We start from the raw sequence: 18,447 nt of genomic DNA on the forward strand, positions 1-18,447 counted from the left end.
TGGGTCCTCCAGCCCCAGGAAATCCTTCTGATGACTGCAGCCCCAGCTGGCATCTGCACTGCAACCTTATAAGGGATCCCAAGTCAGAACCACCCATCTAAGCTGCACCTCAAGTCCTGATCCACAGAAACTATGAAAGATGACAAATGTTTATAATTGTTCTCAGCTTCTAAATTCTGAGGTAATTTGTTACACAGCACTAGATAAGTAATGCACAAAGGAGAATATTAGTAGTAACAGCTAATATTTATTAAGCATTCTCTGTGTGTCTAGCATTCTTCTAAGCACTGTATAAAAGTATTTAATTTAATCCTTGCAAAAATCCTATAAGTGATATATTTTTTAAAATATTTATTTATTTATTTTTGGCTACATTGGGTGACTTCCTTGCTGCCTGCAGGCTTTCTCTAGTTGCGGCGAGAGTGGGGGCTACTCTTCGTTGTGGAGCACGGGCTTCTCACTGTGGTGGCTTCTCTTGTTGTGGAGCACGGGGTCTAGGCGCGTGGGCTTCAGTAGTTGTGGCACCGGGGCTCGAACCCGTGTCCCCTGCATTGGCAGGCGGATTCTTAACCACTGCGCCACCAGGGAAGTCCCCCTATACGTGATATTATTATCGCCACTTAACATAAGAGAAAACTAAGGTATAAAGAAGTGAACTAACTTGTCCAAGGTCACACAACTACACAGGCAAGGGACTGACCCATGATTCAAAGCCAGACTGGTTTCAGAGGCCCAGACTCTTTCTTGTCCTCAAGAAGTTTGCAAATGACCAGGAGAGATAAGACATAATTATAGACTCTGATGCAAAGTAGAAGGCAAGTATGCAAATCAGGTGGTCAGAGGCCTGCGACATCTCTTTCAGGCAGAGATAGAAGTTTTACTATTTGGAAGGGCCTCACTTAAAGACTGGAAAGGATTTGCACCAAAAGAGAAGAGGCTTCCAGGCAGAGGGAACGGTATTAACCAGGCAAACTGTCCGTGAGGGCCTCCTAGGTACCGCAGAGAACGCGTGCTTGGAATCTGTTCCCCGCAGAGTCAGGGTGTAATGGAAGAGATGTCCCTTAAATGCAAACATGCAAGAAGACTGGCCCGTTCCTCTGAGGGTACACAAGAGGGGAAAAGCCTGATGACACAGAGGAGAAGGTAGAAGATAGAAGAAGAACGGGAAAGAGAAAACAGCTGGGACTGTGTCAGAAAAAAACGTGCAAGGATCTTCAGATAACCCCAGGGAGAAAGACTGGAGTTGGGCCATCGCTCCGAGATGAGCCTGTGGGGAGGGACAAGAATGGGAGATTGAGGAAAAGTCTAGAAAAATCCACACACCGTCTACAAGAGCTGAAGGGCACAGAACAGGCTGTGTTAAAATACGAATAGAAAGACTTGGAGGCTCTTTGATTCTCATGGCCTTTTATCCATGCTTTGTAGTCCTTATTTGTATATCGCAACAAGTGCCAGGATGAAGCTGAGGTTGGAAGGTGGACAAATTAGGGTGAACCCACGTTTCTAAACAAATAAGAGAATAGCTTCACCTATCCTCAAGGTTCACTTTTTTCCAGAGACTTTCAAAAGCTAACTGTTTCTTTGTTGGCAATAAGGGCAACAAAGGGTGTGCTCCGAAAGACCCAGGGTTGTTTTCTGTGGTGCCACGACAGTGTGGTGGCCACTGGCAGCCACTCTGGGCTGAAGAGCAGCGTTAAGAGAGGAGGCTGGCAGACGGTAGTAAGTACTGCCTGGGTGGATGACTGCAGTAATGGGGGTGCACTTCAAACTGTGTGAATGAAATGGGAATTTATGAGGAGGGAAGGGTACACCATAGGATCAGGTACTCTCCGTTCTGGAGGCCAGGAGTCTGAGATCAGGATGTAAGGCAGCCCACATTCCGTCTGGAGGGTCTAGGGAAGAGTCTGTTCTTGACCTCTCCCAGCTCCTGCTGACTGTTGGTGTTCCTTGACGGGTGGCTGCAGGCATCCCTCCCATCTCTGCCCCTGCGGTCACGTTCCTCTTCTGTCTATCGCTTCTCCCTTGACCTTACTCTTAAAAGGACACTAGTTATTGGATTAAGAGCCCATCTGGTTATCCAGGCTGATCTCCTCAGCTCAAGATTCTTAACTTAAATTACATGTACAAACACTCTTTTTCCCAGGAAGATAACAGTCACAGGTTCCAGAGATTAGGATGCAGCCATAATCATTTTGGGGCTACCATTCAGCCCACTATAGTAATTGAACAATTTTTGTGGGAAGGTCCTTTGAAACTTTGTAAATGTCCCATTTCTCATCAAATGTTCACTTCTGTGTTCTCGCCTCCATTGACGTTTCTTGGCTGAATTAATTATGACCATGATGGTTGCCAAATGGTGGTTTTCTAATTCCATCGTTCCTTTTACATTTATTAGTTGGCATCCTACCAAAAGGAAAGTGTCATCTCCTGTCATTTATTCATGTTTTATTTATAATAATTTAGACTCACTGGTTCCTATTTTATTCAATGGGTTATGATTCATTGCTATCATTATTTATTTTGATACCTAAATTGTCCTATACTTGGCCAGTGGGACCTTCTTCATGCTGGCTTCTGCATCCTTTTGACATGTCCCCATCAGCCTTGGAGCACTTCTTTATTGTCCGGTACAAAAAGGTATTCCAGGCTCATCTTGCATCTTCCTTCCCCAGCCCTGGAATTAGCCATTTCTCCAAGAAGTCCCAATTCCTTTGCGTGGAGAATGCTATTTTGAAACCTAGATGAGGCTGCTAGGGTGTTCATGACCATGGGGATGTCATTGCTTCTAGGCCCTCCACATATATATTTATTTCTATATCTAGCTGTATCCATCTATCTATCTATCTATCTATCTAGATATAGATAGATAGATAGTGAAAACTGAGTTCTCAGCTTCCAATTCCAATCCAACACAGGAGGATTCATTCTAGTTTTCTCCCTTTCCATATACATAACTCTCCAACATTGAACCTGGCTGCCATTCTCCTCAATATATTCTTTTATTCTATCAATCTCCCTGTTATGCAAGCAACCTATCACCAGTCCCTTTAACAGTTGCCTTTCTCACCTGTCTTGGGCTCTGACACCCTGCACCAGGCTACCTCCCCCCACCCCCCTGCAAATTCCTACTTTTCTTGGCCACACTTAACCGGTTTGAGACTGAATTATTCCAGAAGGCAGGGTAAATATTATTAGTATTAATAATAATAATAATAGTAATTTTAAACTTTTCAAATAACTGATAATGTTTTATAAAGCAATTCAAAGACCACAGGGCAAGCAAACATCCCTTAAGATGCTCTCCCTCACCCAATACCCACCACAGCTAGATGGAGCTTTATGAGTTTGTGGTAAATCTTTCCAGATGTTTATTAGGTGTTTACGTGTCTCACCTGTAGTATTACAACAGCCTCCAAATGTTCTCCTGCCTTCTGTCCTTGCCTTCCTACAATTTATTTTCAGCACAGCAGCCAGGGTTTTTAATAAGAAGATCCGAACATGCGCCAATCCCCTCATTCCACTCAAAGTAAAAGCCACAGTCCTTGCCCTGGGGCCTCTATGCACAGTCTGCCCCTCCCTCCCCCAACCTCGTCCCCTGCCCCCAGCCCTTCTTCAAGCACTCGGGCCTCAGTGACCTCCATGATGTAGTTTTAACCTGCGAGTATACTCCCCACTTAGGATGGTGCCCTAGCTCTTCCTTCTGCCTGGATCCCTCTTTCCTGGGATATCCACGTGACCCTCTCATGCCCTTGAGTACCACCTTCTCAACGAGGCCTACTCAGGCCACGCTAAGTGCCATGGCACCCTCCATCTTCCCCTGCACCCTTCAACCAGCTCCTCGCTCCCCAGCCCCCGCTCTGTTTCTTTTGCTCCTATAGCCCTTCTCATCTCGTAACATATTATGTCATTTCCTTTTTAAATTTTGTTTATTGCATGTCTCTGCATCACTAGAACATAAACACCCAGAGGACAGAAAACTCTTTTGTCCCCTGGTTTGTCCCAAGTGTCTTGAAGCTTTGTGCAGTATCTGTAACACCACAGGGGCTCAATAAATAAATATTTGGTGCATAAACATTTATTGAAGTAGTTCTTCTTGACTTAAATTTCTCTCAAAAGGTAACGTATTCTTCTGCAGTTTGAGTTTTGGTTTTTTACTTAACAATATGTCTTGGGATCTTCCTGTTTTGTTTTAGATATACTAATTAAAATCTTATTTTGCGTAGTACTTTGAAGTATAGATGGAGTATTATTATTCAACCAGTCGTCTATGAATCACACATACAGCTACTCCAGTTTTTCTCTATTAAAAACCAGGCCTTGTATAATTCAAATCTCGGTGTCCTCCTTTATAAAATAGACAGTATTCACCTCATAAAAGACTGAGGATTAAAAGAGATCCTGGGGTAGGACTTGGCAAATTTTTTTTTTTTTTTTTTTTGGCTGTGTTGGGTCTTCATTGCTGCACGCCGGTTTTTCTGTAGTTGGCGGCGAGCGGGGGCTACTCTTCCTTGCGGTGCACGGGCTTCTCATGGCGGTGGCTTCTCTTGTTGTGAAGCATGGGCTCTAGGCACGCGGGCTTCAGTAGTTGTGGCTCGTGGGCTCAGTAGTTGTGGCTCGCGGGCTCTAGAGCGGAGCCTCTGTAGTTGTGGTGCACGAGCTTAGTTGCTCCGCGGCAGGTGGGATCTTCCCGGACCAGGGCTCGAACCCGTGTTCCCCGCATTGGCAGGCGGATTCTTCACCACTGCGCCACCAGGGAAGCCCAGGACTTGGCAAATCTTTTATTGCATACGCGGGCTCTAGAGCGGAGCCTCTGTAGTTGTGGTGCACGAGCTTAGTTGCTCCGCGGCAGGTGGGATCTTCCCGGACCAGGGCTCGAACCCGTGTTCCCCGCATTGGCAGGCGGATTCTTCACCACTGCGCCACCAGGGAAGCCCAGGACTTGGCAAATCTTTTATTGCATTTTTATGCTGTTATTATTACCTGTGCTGCTGCAGCTACTACTGCAATCCTCCTCATGACCATTTCTCCAGGACACTAATTGTTGGAGAGGCACGTTTTTAATCAGCAGTGCCTATGGACTTCCTCAAACAGAGCTGTCACCTTCCAAAAGTATGTCACTGTACACCCACTTGTGGACTCAGTAATATTTGTCAATCTGATGAGTATGAAAAATAATACCTCTGTGTTGTTTATTGTTTCCAAGATGTATCTCTTAGTTGGAATATTTTTTCCTTTTGTTTTTTTCTGCCAAGAGTGTAATTTCATCTTTTATTCCAACTCAGTCCCTAAAGACTTTCCAGACAACCCCAAATCACATTGATGGGATCTATCTTCTGGGTTGTCACAAGCTATGTCACTTCTGCAATGGTCTAATTATATGTAGATTTTGTTAGTGTCACCACCCAGAAGTGTGGAGTAGGAAAGTGGGGAAGGAGTCAGCCTCGATCAGCAAAGTCACACACTTAGAACATAAAGCTGAGCCCAGGAAATTCTGAGAGTGTGTATTTTATGCCAGAAACTGGTCTGTGGAGACTGTGGTGAACAAGGCACAGTCTCCTGGACCTTACAGTCTAGTGGGACAGAGAAACGTAAAGGAAGTAGACAACTAAGTAAAGGCCCAGGATTTATAGATTGTAGTAAGTTCTAAGAAGAAAACATACAGGATAATATGGTATGAAAGCCATGTGGGGAAGCCACTTCGGGTGGGGAGATCTCTCTGAAGAGGTGATGTTTGGGTTGAGACTTGAAAATGAGCCATGTTGGGGAAGAGCTGAGGAAATTAAAGATGCAGAGGCTTTCAGGCAGTAGGGGGAAAGGTGTATTCAGGGAAACTGGAGGAGGGTTGGAGGGTGGTGGGTGAGGGAGAGCAGAGCAAGCATACAGCAGCCAGAAGCTGGAAACTGTGACTGCTTCTAAGTCATGTTAACGAGACTGGTCCTCATCTTTAGGGTGATAAAAAGGAGGATGTTTTAAGCAAGGAAATGGCATGCTTCAATGTGTGTTTGTCAAAATCACCATAGTTTCTTGTCTCGTCTTCCTTTGTAGGAGCGCCCAGTGCCTTCTCTTCTTTCAGGGTTTTCCAGTTCCTGTCATTTCCTCTAGCATCCTAAAATCTACAACCGATGACACACCACCTAGACTGTCATTCTCATGGTTTGGAATGAGTTAGCATTACTCGAGGAGCTTGATAAAAATGGGTATTCTAGGCCCTTACCCCAGAGATCCTGACTTAGTAGGCTGGAGATAGGAGCCAGAAATCTCCATTTCATCAAACTCCCAGGTCAGTTGTTCTCAAATCAGTCTGCATCAGAACTACCTGGAGGGCCTATGAAAACACAGATTACTGGGCTCCACTTCTAAAGTTTCTGATTCAGTAGGCCTCGGGTGGAGCCCCAGAATCTTTGACTCTTCTTTGTTTGTTTAATTTTTATTTTTGTCTGCGTTGGGTCTTCGGTGCTGCGTGTGGGCTTTCTCTAGCTGCGGCGAGCACGGGCTACTCTTCATTGCGGTGCGCGGGCTTCTCATTGCGGTGGCTTCTCTTGTTGCAGAGCACGGACTCTAGGCACGCAGGCTTCAGTAGTTGCAGCGTGCAGGCTCAGTAGTTGTGGCACGTGGGCTTAGTTGCACCGTGGCACGCGGGATCTTCCTGGACCAGGGATTGAACCCCTGTCCCCTGCATTGGCAGGCGGACTCTTAACCACTGTGCACCAGGGAAGCCCCCCCAGAATCTTCATTTCTATCAAGTTCCCAAGTAATATTGATGCTACTGGTCCAGGAACCATGTTTTAAGAACCACGGTCCAGGGTGATTCTAATAAAGGTGATCCCTGGGACCACACTTTGAGAAACACAGGCCCAGGGACTAAAGCTAATCTTGCTAGTATTCCATAAGTGTTCTTCCTAATATCTCCCAGCCTATCTCTCTGGCCTCATCTTGTTCCACCCACTCTCTGCCCTAGGCCAACCCCTAGCATTCTTTGCTCTTGGCACAGAAAAGTTCTCCTCATTGCTAGAACTTGTCATGACTGTGCACTTGCTGGCCTTTGCACATGCTGTTCCTTCTCCTTGTAATGCCCTTCCCCCAAGCATTCCCTTTAGACCCTGCTCAAATGTTATCCCTTCTGTGCTGAGTGTTCCCCGTCTCTCTGCTAGACATTTGTTGCTCCTTTCATTGGATTGCCTGACACTTTGTACATATCTCTAACATAGGAGCATGAAAACTTTTTTGACCAAAACCAGTAGAAAAAATTCATTCTATATTGCAACCCAATAAACATATACTGATATATTAAATAAAATTAACATACGATTTTATAAACTAATACTTACCTTAACATGCACTCTGCTATTCTATTTTTTTTTAAAGCTGGCTGTGACTTTTTAAATGGATTGTGGTTTGAAACACACAGCTTTGGGGGCTTCCCTGGCGCAGTGGTTAAGAATCCGTCTGCCAATGCAGGGGACACGGGTTCGATCCTTGGTCCGGGAAGATCCCACATGCCACAGAGCAACTAAGCCCGTGTGCCACAACTACAGAAGCCCACGTGACTAGAGGCCGTGCTCCACAACAAGAGAAGCCACTGCAATGAGAAGCCCACGCAGCGCAACAAAGGGTAGCCCCTGCTCGCGGCAACTGGAGAAAGCCCACGCGCAGCAACAAAGACCCAATGCAGCCGTAGATAAATAATAAAAATTTAAAATGGGCAAAAGGTTTGAACAGACTTTTTACCAGTGAAAACATATGAATGTCAAATAAACACATGAAAGGATGCTAAACATCATTAGTCACTAGGAAAATGCAACTTAAAACCACAATGAGATACCACTTCATACTCACTAGACTGGTGAAAATTAAAAGGTTGTCCACATAATCTTGGCAAGCACGTGGAGAAATAGGAACCGCTAGTGAAAGTGTAAGTGGTACAACCAACTTGGAAAACAGTTTAGCAGTTTCTTGAAAAGTTAAACATACATTTACCATAGAGCTCAGACATTCCAATCCTAAATTTTACCCAACAGAAATGGAAAAATAGGTCGAAAGACATGTTCAAGAATGTCCATAACAGCTTTATTTGTAATAGCCAAAAACTGGAGACAAGCAAATCCATCAATAGGAGGATGAAATAAAAAGGAATGAACTATGGATACATGCAATAATATGGATGAATCTCAACGATGTTGAGTGAAAAAAGCCAAGCAAAAAGAGTACATGATGTATGATTCCTTTTATGTAAAATCCTAGAACATGCAAACTCAGGTATAGTAACAAGAATTAGATCAACAGCTGGGAACAGGGGTGGAGGAACGGATGGATTGAAAGGGGTATGAAAAGACTATTGGGGTGATGGAACTAATTGTTATCTTGATTGTGATGATGGTTTCAAGGGAGCATACATAAATTACAATCAATCAAGTTGTACCTTTTAAATATAAGTAGTTTATTGCATTTCAATTATACCCTAACAAAGTTGTACAAAAATATTAATGACTAGATAAACACAAGTCATAAATGCAAAAACAAAACAAAAATCCTAGTCTAAAATACGATGCATTTAAAATGCATAGCTTAAAAAGGAAAATAATGGATAATAGAATTCAAAGCATTTGGGGATCTAGGCTTGGGGAGAGGGAGGAGGACAAGGAAGAGGAATTCTCATAATAAGTAAAATAAGATCATAAGTATTATTGAAATTCAATTACTTTACGCATGTAAAAAAATTATCAGTTGCAGATGATGAAACACAGATTTCAGTACAGTGGGGCCCAAATCCAAGGAAAGGCTGGTAGAAGAGTGGGGAAGTGAGACAGAGAAGGGAAGGAAGCCAGTAAAGAATATATTATCAAGGAAGTCACTAGTGTGGGCAGTCTGAGCTTGCTCCCAGTGTAGAATTCTGGGATGGAACTCCAGAACAGACAACTAAAAGTTGAGAGGAGAAGGAGCTGGGGTATTTATCCACCAATTCCCGTCAGTCAATGGTTGAGAGCTACTTCCAGATGTGTTAATTTTCCAACACTTCCAGCCTGCCCATAGGCAAGTAGAGCAGGCTGCACTGGAAAAGGAGAGTCTTCAGGCAGAGAGTCACAGGGGCTGGAAATTAGATTCTAAGCTGGCATGCATGGAAATAATGAGTGTTAAGGAAATAAGGCAGGGCATGCTGTGCTGGTCATCCATTACACACCACGTACTGTGGTAATTAAATAGACAGCAACCTTAAGAAGCTTACATTTCAACATGTAATACACCAACTATTTTCCTAATTAGTTCTTGACTTTATCTAAATTTCATCTCAACTGAACACAACCTCTTAATTTTATGTTGACTTTCTCTTAAATCACCATATGCACATGCAAAGAACAGCAGGATATCAGGGAAACCATTATAAGTAGCTATCAAGTTTTAAACTTGATTTTTAAAAATATTTATTTACGTATTTATTTATTTATTTTGGCTGCACCGGGTCTTAGTTGCAGCACTCAGGATCTTCGTTGCAGCATGCGAGATCTTTTTAGATGTGGCATGCGGGTGACATGCAGACTTCTTAGCTGCAACATGAAAACTCTTAGTTGAAGCATGCCTGTGGGATTTAGTTCCCCAACCAGCTGTAGAACCTGGGCCTCTGCACTGGGACTGGAGTCTTACCCACTGGACCACCGGGAAAGTCCCCTTGATGTTTTGACCCAAGTTGACAATACCATTTTTTGGCTGCACTCAGAGATAACGTATTTTCCCAAAGATGGAATGATTCTATTGAAATGACATGAAAATTTTATGGCTGGAATCCTAGAAGGATGGGTGGTTTTCAGTAAAATATTAATGAAAAAAAGCATTGTTAGAGCGACACATTTCCTTTGACATCGATTAAGCCTCTGAATCCAGAGCTATTTCTGGACTTTTCACTTACATGAGCCTATACATTCTCTCTCCCTCGCTCCCTCTATATCAATTTGAGTTGTGTTTGCAGTTACTTGCAATTTAAAAAGTTTTTAACTAATACAGAAATTGGCACCAGGAGTGCGGTTGTTTCCAGGCAGCCAAAATCCCACAAATGTCCACAACAGAGAAATAAAAGAGAGATTACGTGAACACAGAGCATTCAGGTAGAAGGGAACTTAAACAACGTCTGACCCAACCAAGTCATTTTATGGGCAAGTAAATAAATCTCCAAGAAATTAAATAAATCAATATACTTTTAGTTAATGACACTTTAGAGAATGGGTTATTATAACCCAGCACCCTGAACATTTGTAGGAGAAATAGTTTTTGGAAACAACACTCAAAATAAGTATAGTGTGTTACGAAGCTTCACTGACAGGAACTGGTCCCAGTTCATGGTGCAGCAGAATCACTTTACTTCTATTCAGTAAATATTTTTGGAGCACCAGAAATGTATTAGCCATTGAGTGAGGCGATGCACATAGAGCAGGGGAAAAGAACAGCAAGGACTGTACCCTCAAAGAACTTTGTATCTAGTGGGAAAAGCAGTCAATTAACTCAGAGTTTCACGCAAATAAGTACTGTTGCTGTGATGATACACACCGCAAAGAAAAAGTCCAGGATTATATGAGGGAATACAAGAGGCAGAACTGCCTTTATGTAGGGGATCCGAGGAGCCTTCCACAAGGAAAGGATATTTAAATCGATACCTGAAGGATAGTAGAATTTGCCAGGTGAATTTCTAGGGTAAATGATTCCAAGCATGTGCAAAGCCCCCTGATGGGAAAGAGCTCGGCTTCCTAAAGGAACAGAAAAACAAACTAGCATAAGTGAACATTAGCGGAGTGAGGAAGAACTCAAATGAAGCCAGGGAGATCGGTAGGAGGTAGATACACAGGGACTTTCTGAGAACTTTGGATGCTATTCTAGGAGCAAAGGGGAAACACTGAGGAGCTTTACACAGGGTGGGGATGGGTTAGGGTTTGGAGGGGACCAGACTGAATGCAGAGAAATAAGAAAGGCATTAGAACAACAATCCAGGTCAGAGAGGAGAGGAATCCAGGTAGTAATGGTTTGAGTGGAGACAACAGTGAAAACAGAGGAATTTCTGACTGACTCAGTGAATATTCTGGAGGTAGAAGCAACACACTTTTTTTTTTTTTTTGGTACTAGTTTGAGTTGTTTGTGCTGTCACTTGCAATTTGAAGAGATGTACAGAAATCGGTATCGGGAGTGGGGTGCGTCAATGGGGATGTGATGATTTAGCGATGAGGGTGATGTGAAATTTGACAGAGGGTGAAACAAGTAATGAGCAGGTTTCTAGGATAAGGCAGGGGGTGAACTGGGGACACTGACTGACTTAGGGAGCTATGAAGGAGGAGAAGACGGGGTAACATTATGAGATCGTGATCAAGGACAGGAGGGCTACTTGTAAGCTATGAAGAGCTAAAGGGTGTGATAGGAACCAAACAGAAACAGGATAGCTTTGGGAATCGTAAAACTACTGAAGCCAGAGACTTTCAAACTTTTCCACCTATGTTCCTCTAAAAAGGCAAGGAAGGCAGAACTTCAGCATGTGGACCCTCTGGTAAGTGAACGTCTGACCCCATGGCAGACTAATAAATAAAAATGCCATTTTTTCAATATGATACTCTTTAAGAAATCCATCAGCCATTTACTTACTGGAGGTAAGGAGGCCACAAACAAGGAATTTTTAGAATCTTGGAATTTCATGTTTTTGTGTTTATTCCTCACAACAATCTATGAGGAATCCTCGTCCTGTTCTAGTAAGTGGGAAGTCTGAAGCACAAAGATGGTCAAAATGGTTGCCTAGGTCACATGCAGGCAGAAAATGGTGGAACTAGGGTTTAAAGTTCATGTTGTCTCAATATAGTACCTGACTCTCATATCTCACATAATAATTTGATGTGGGTTCCCAGTTATTCCAGAAAAACATATCCAAATACCTTAGCATTTTAAAAAGTTTTAAAATATGAGGAGGAAACTCAGTAGATGAACAGAATACCTTGTGCTGATTTTTAAGAGTCTAGGTATTGGGGGGAAAAAAACCTTTATGTAGACTCAAAAGCATTGGTATGGTATTTTTGATTATGGTAGTAGCTAACAAGTCAGGTTCAATTTTGCTAAATAAAATATAAGAACTCAAGAAATAATTTCACAGTTTCCAAACCTTCTTCATTGTATCTCAAACACCAGACACCTTTAAAACCAAATAACATAATTTATAGTGTGGTATTTTATAAGCAAAGAAGATTTTTAATGATTTTTAAAAATAGGCTAAACTACTTGCTAAACCAAATGTCTCTTTAATAGCTGGAAGGACTTAAATATTACTATTTAATATTGTAAAATCTTAAACTTGAAATCTTCTAAAAGAAAAGTAACACACTTCCAAAATAACACCAAAAGACAAGACTTTTTTAAAAGCTTTTAATTAAAAAAAAGTAAAACAGGAGATGGCATTTAAAAAGACAAGATAGTCATTAAATCATAATACTTATGTTCCTTTTAATTTGCTGTAATAATTCCTTTTCTTTGGAGTGTTCTTTCATATGCTCATTTAGTCCCAAAGAAAAATCACTAAAAAATAAGTTTTCCAACATAAAAAATGCATTCAGGTTCTCCTTGGGAGCTATAAACAATTGGTGCACTTTTCAGTGACAAAACAAACATGTAAAACTGATGAAGCAGAAATTGCACCTGATTCTTACATGTTCATGCATATGGTGATACAAACAAAGTGCTTTATCTTGAAGACTCAAGAGAATATTTCCAGTTTTGACCTGTGAAAATTTCTGTTTGCCAGAGAAATCTCATCAGCTTTTTAAATGCCAGCACGGCAATTGTGAAATGATTTCACCTAAGGTGTGACCATCTATGATTCTTCAATTCACAGAGCACAGTAGATGCTGGGTCTTTCTTTAAAAAGCATGCGAGGGGTGTGGGTGTGTGTGTGCGTGTGTGTCTGTACGTATTGCGTAAATTTTTTTTTTAATTTTTGGAAAATTCTCATCATAAAGATTTGATTTTAGGATTAGAAGTTAGTTCTGCCTGCACAGGGATCCCCAAGTGCTCTGGCTCTGCCACTAATGCCAAGCATCTTGGTACCACTGAGAAGCTAACATCAAAGACAGGAAGGGAAAGGAAAAAATGAAAAAGAGGAAGATGACAAAGTAGGAGAGAAACAGAAAGACATAAAAAAGCTTGCTTACCGTACTAATAAATGAGGATATAATGATTTGTATTCTCATTGCATTCAACATATTTCTGAATTCAACATATTTCTGAATCCAGTCATGAAATCACATTCATTTTGGTTTATCCAACACATGGGATTTATCTTTTTTGTATAAGTATCAGGCAATATTTATACATAACCCTAAATCTGTATGTATGTTGTGGCATCTTCAGGGTGGGTTGGAGTGATTATTCCATTATTGGATCACTATTTTGTGACTGTGAATAAGGTTTTGTACAGTTTGCTTGTTTTATAAACACCGTAACTGCGATGAAATAAATACTCACAAACTTCTATAAGTCCGTATAAATATCCATTTCAATAATAAATTCAGTAAAATTCAGTAAAAGTCACAACAATTTGCAGTGGAAACACTGAATATGGAATAGACATTTCAAATAAATAGTTAATCTTGGAGCAATATACCCTAAATGCTAAACTGTCTTGGAAGTTGAAAGAAAACTTAGATTTTCTAGCCAGTTAATTTTTCAAATACTGGAATTTCTGATGTAAGTCACAATTTCACAGATTTATATTGGGAAAAGGAAAGCTCAGCAAGAAAAATATGGTCAGCATTTCTAGTGACCCTGCTATTGAAAGTTCTATTATCCATGCACACAAAAATACTACACTTTGCTATTAGAAAGTGTTCTTTCATTCTCCAATGGAACTCTGTAGTCATGCCTTAAACAGAATTTTAAAGGAAACAAGGAGAGGACAGGAGAAGATAGGAGGACAGAAGAGACCCAGTCTCATGGTCATCCCACAGATTCGATGTGCCATAGGGGGCAATGTAACCTTTGGCAAACTTCAGACCACACACTGCATGTTTCAGGAGTCCACTGAATTAAAATTGTGGTTATCATATTTCAAAGTTGCTAATGTAGTAGTTTTCTGGAAATTATCACAGGCAGAGAAAATACTGCCTCACGGCAACATCCTAACTATAAAAAATAATTAGCACTTTTTGGCATGGGGATTAGAAGATCAGAGTTTTTCTAAATTCTCCACCGAACTCACCTAACATTTCAGGATACAGCAAAGGAATTCCCAGGCAGAAAACCACACCAAATTCTAAGGTTTCACAGTCTCATAATGCATCATTCTAGAATGTTCTAGAGTTCTATTCCTGACCTTTGCTGGAAATCCTACTGTGCATCTTCAGACTAGAACCCACAATTGAGAGTTGTGGGTAAGCCTGACTCTCATAAAAGAAAAGGAATTGCTGTATGCCATGTCTTTACAAGCAGATTTTTTGTGGGACTTGCCAAAGGAGGAAAGGAACTTCTTTAGGTCTGTGAGCCACCAGCAAACCTGAGTGACATCTGTGGGGTTTGCTGGCTGTGCTGAACAAGTAGAAAGAAAACTGGAATGGAAGTCAGGGAATCATCTTCACATCCTGGCTCTTTCACCAAAATCCTATTTGTGGGATACAGAATGCATTTTCCCCGTCCAAAACACAATCCCGAAATTCCCCCCACATGCTTTAGAAATCAAATAATGAATGATGTCACCTTCAGTGGTAAAATGAGGAAACATAAAATACAACAGCAAAGATAAGAGTTTCACATCACAATGGTAATTTCCCTTAACAAAAATAACAAACCACAGGTCACCCAACTTAACAAAAGGAAAGTATGGGTTATTACTCAACCATTTTAGATTTAAATTTGTTACCACCATAATGGTGCTGCATACTAATATTGATTGATACCTCTATATTCTTTGGTAGTGCTGAGACTTTCATATATTTTTTTCAGGGTAAGACTTTTTCTGCTGTTAGAGAACCTATGATATCCTACTGGATTCCAATATATAGGATACCATATTTGCATTACCAAAACAACTATTTTCATTTTATACTTTCAGATCACTGTCTATATATGATGAAAAATATTTAATATTTTTGTTTTCAAAAATTTCTCTGTGAAACGGGATGTATCTTATACACATCTGTGTGTCTTACAGAAAGTAATTATATGGAATAGATTTGTTTCTTTCTATTACAATTTCCTTATTTGCCCAGTGGAGATGATACAGGCCCCTACTAAGTTCACTAAGTTGTTGCAAACATCAAGGAGATCATTTACGCACACGTTTTTTTGAGATAAATAAAGCATTATGCAAAATGCCCTTATGCTAATAGCAGCTACAGGAGCAACTAGGGATTAACTTTGATTCCTTTGGGGAAAGAATACCGAACTTCCTCTACTGTAGCTAGGTGATAAGACACACCTTGGCTAACAGCTAGATAACCCTAGAGAAGAAAAAAAAAATTTGAGAGACCCTTCTAAGGCTGGTGGGAAGATGAATTTTCTTGCCAGTGGAATCCACTGAACTATTTATTTGTACACATTACATTCCAAGTCGGCCTTTAATTTCCACCTATTGCCCAAGAGTTTAAAGAGAGAAGGCCGCTCCTACTAAAGTAAGAGATAAAATGCTTTTGTCTCTGGGTCAGCACAAAATCACATCTCTGCTAAATAAACCGCTTAGGTTTAACACAATCACTGAATTTCCTTTCAGAAGCTGTGGCTGCATAGACATGTCTTACGATTTGGAAAAATCTGAACAGTTTTTCTTAAAAAACACCCCCAGATATGCTTCATCCTTTATCACTGCACAATTAGCTAAAATCCGAATGCTTCTCCCCGATGTATTTTTTTGAAGTAGAAAAGGATAGCTTTATTGTTTTGCCAGGCAAAGGGGGATGCAGCAGGCTCCTGCCTTGAAAAACTATGCGTCCCCACCCCAGAGGATTTGATGAGGGGTTTTACAACAATGGTGAGGTGGGACCTCTGACAAGATTAGGGTGTGAGCAGGGCTTGTGCTCCCTTAATCTCGTCTCAGGTGGTCGGTCTCCTAATCTTGATCTCTGTCCCAGACGTATTTTAAATAAATCGTTGTAGGCGTCAACATTTGTCTAAATGTTTAGTCTCCTACATAAAAATCTCAGCATAGGGTCCCACTTGCACTTAGACTACCTGTTTTAGATACATGTTTATACGATGGAAAAGACCACCACCACCCGCAAGTAAATACAGAAGTAGGGAAAAAAAGGGCTAGAAGGGACTACACTAAAATAAAAATCTTCTTCCCTGGTTGATAGGATTATGGCTATTCTCATCTTGATTTTGGTCCAAGGACCTATATATTCTCTATAAGTTTTAAAAATTTGTTTTACAACAAGCACACATTGCTTTTATAACAAGGGGTGGGGCAAACCCACTGCATATAAAGAGTCTCAAGAAAAGCGGATAAAATGTGCCCCATCAGATGCCACTGACATTGCCTCAGACACTTGGCAATCAGAAGCCTCACAAGAGTTCCTTTTCACAGCTAGCTCAACCTACTTCAACAACGTTAAGTGAACAATAATATCATTTTTTTAAAAAAAACAGAGATAAATAGCACTTTAGAAAAAAATTAAAGCATATTTCCATTTAGGGGCAACTGATTTAGCAACATTTAACAAGTCTTTTTAAACTTAGTTGTCACAGAGCACCATGAAATATTCACATAAAAGAGATCCAGGCAGCTTGAAGATGAGTATTTCCTCGTTCGTGAGATGCCTAATTGACTTGCGACAACAGGAAATACTCAGCGCCTCTGGTTCGGGCCGACATGGATGATGACATGTTTCTCATAGGCCCTTTTCATGGTTTTCTCAATTTGCTTCAGAAAAACTTGTGGGATTCGTCCACATAAAGTGTGCACAGTCTCCAAAAACTTCAGCTGAAGAGGGTAATACATGGATTGAAAGAGATTGTCTTGAAAGGGAAACTGAAAGAGGAGTTAAAAATAAAAAAAAAAGAAAAGTGTATTTTAGTTACTGAAATGCCATTTAAAACACAAATAACGTACTGAGAAATGACATAGGGAATTACTGTAAGCATGCAGGCACAGCTTGCTACGTTTTTAGATACAGAGGAAGGGACCTCCGAGGACCGAGGTTCAAATTCTGATTCAGTCCTGTGCAACCCCAGGCAATCACTTACCCTTTTGGGGCCTGTTTCTTTCCCTCTTAAAAAAAAAAAAAAAAAAAAAAAGATGATTTATTTGGGTTCTAAAAGCTCTTAAAATCTAAGAGTGAAGTATATTTCCCAGGACAGGATATTCTAAAGCATGCTCTTGCTGAGTAGAAGCAAGACTCAAGTATAAACAACGAGGTCTTACTGTAGAGCACAGGGAACTACGTTCAGTATCCTGGGACAAACCCCGTAATGGAAAAGAATATGAAAAAGAACACATATATGTATAACTGAGTTACTCTGGTATACAGAAAAAATTAACAGCATTGTAAATCAACTATACTTCAATAAAATTTTCTTAAAAGACTCAAGTAGACACTTGAAATCTACTACAATAAGATACTGAATTGTTCGTATAGCTTGCCTTTGTAGCAATCTTAATGAAGGAACTATGGTAATCTCATGAAGTTCAGAGTTTAACAACTACTAGTGAAATGTATCATCAGTGAACTTTATTTTAGTAATTCAGGTACCAAATATTGGTTGTTGGTTTTTTCCCCACTTAATATTGGACTTTAAAAAGAAATTATCTTGGGCTTCCCTGGTGGCGCAGTGGTTAAGAGTCCGCCTGCCAATGCAGGGGACACGGGTTCGCGCCCTGGTTTGGGAAGATCCCACGTGCTGCGGAGCAGCTAAGCCCATGTGCCACAACTGCTGAGTCTGCACTCTAGAGCCCGCGGGCCACAACTACTGAACCTGTGCTCTAGAGCCTGCGAGCCACAGCTACTGAAGCCCGCGTGCCTAGAGCCCGTGATCCCAACAGGAGAGGCCACCGCAATGAGAAGCCCACGCACCGCAACGAAGAGTAGCCCCCGCTTGATGCAACTAGAGAAAACCCATGCTTAGCAACGAACACCCAACATGCCCGCATGCTGCAACTACTGAGCCTGTGTGCTGCAACCACTGAAGCCCACGTGCCTAGAGCCCGTGATCCCAACAGGAGAGGCCACCGCAATGAGAAGCCCACGCGCCGCAACGAAGAGTAGCCCCCGCTTGATGCAACTAGAGAAAACCCATGCTTAGCAACGAACACCCAACATAGCCAAACATAAATAAATAAAGAAAAAAATTTAAAAAAAATAATAAAAAAATTAAAAAAAAAAAGGAATTATCTTGTTTCCCTATGGAATGTGTCTGTATTTCCCAAAAGAAATCTTTCAGACCACCTAATTATGAGCATGAGTCGAAGTTTTATTACAGTCTTGTCAAAAGGGAAAAGGCCTC

General features: G+C 41.2%; 1 protein-coding gene across 1 annotated transcript in view; it reads right to left on the reverse strand.

The window, feature by feature from the left end:
• Positions 1-15,080: 15,080 nt before the first annotated feature.
• The window catches only part of GXYLT2 (glucoside xylosyltransferase 2), a 97,339-nt gene continuing 93,972 nt past the window's right edge, over positions 15,081-18,447 (reverse strand). Inside the window, exon 7 of the mRNA XM_024123741.2 lies at positions 15,081-16,975. Within this exon, the coding sequence (XP_023979509.1) occupies positions 16,793-16,975 (183 nt within the window). The 3' untranslated portion in view covers positions 15,081-16,792. The remainder of the gene's footprint in view (positions 16,976-18,447) is intronic.

The sequence above is a fragment of the Physeter macrocephalus genome, chromosome 18 (genome assembly GCF_002837175.3).
Source record: "Physeter macrocephalus isolate SW-GA chromosome 18, ASM283717v5, whole genome shotgun sequence".
NCBI classification, from domain to species: Eukaryota; Metazoa; Chordata; class Mammalia; order Artiodactyla; family Physeteridae; genus Physeter; species Physeter macrocephalus.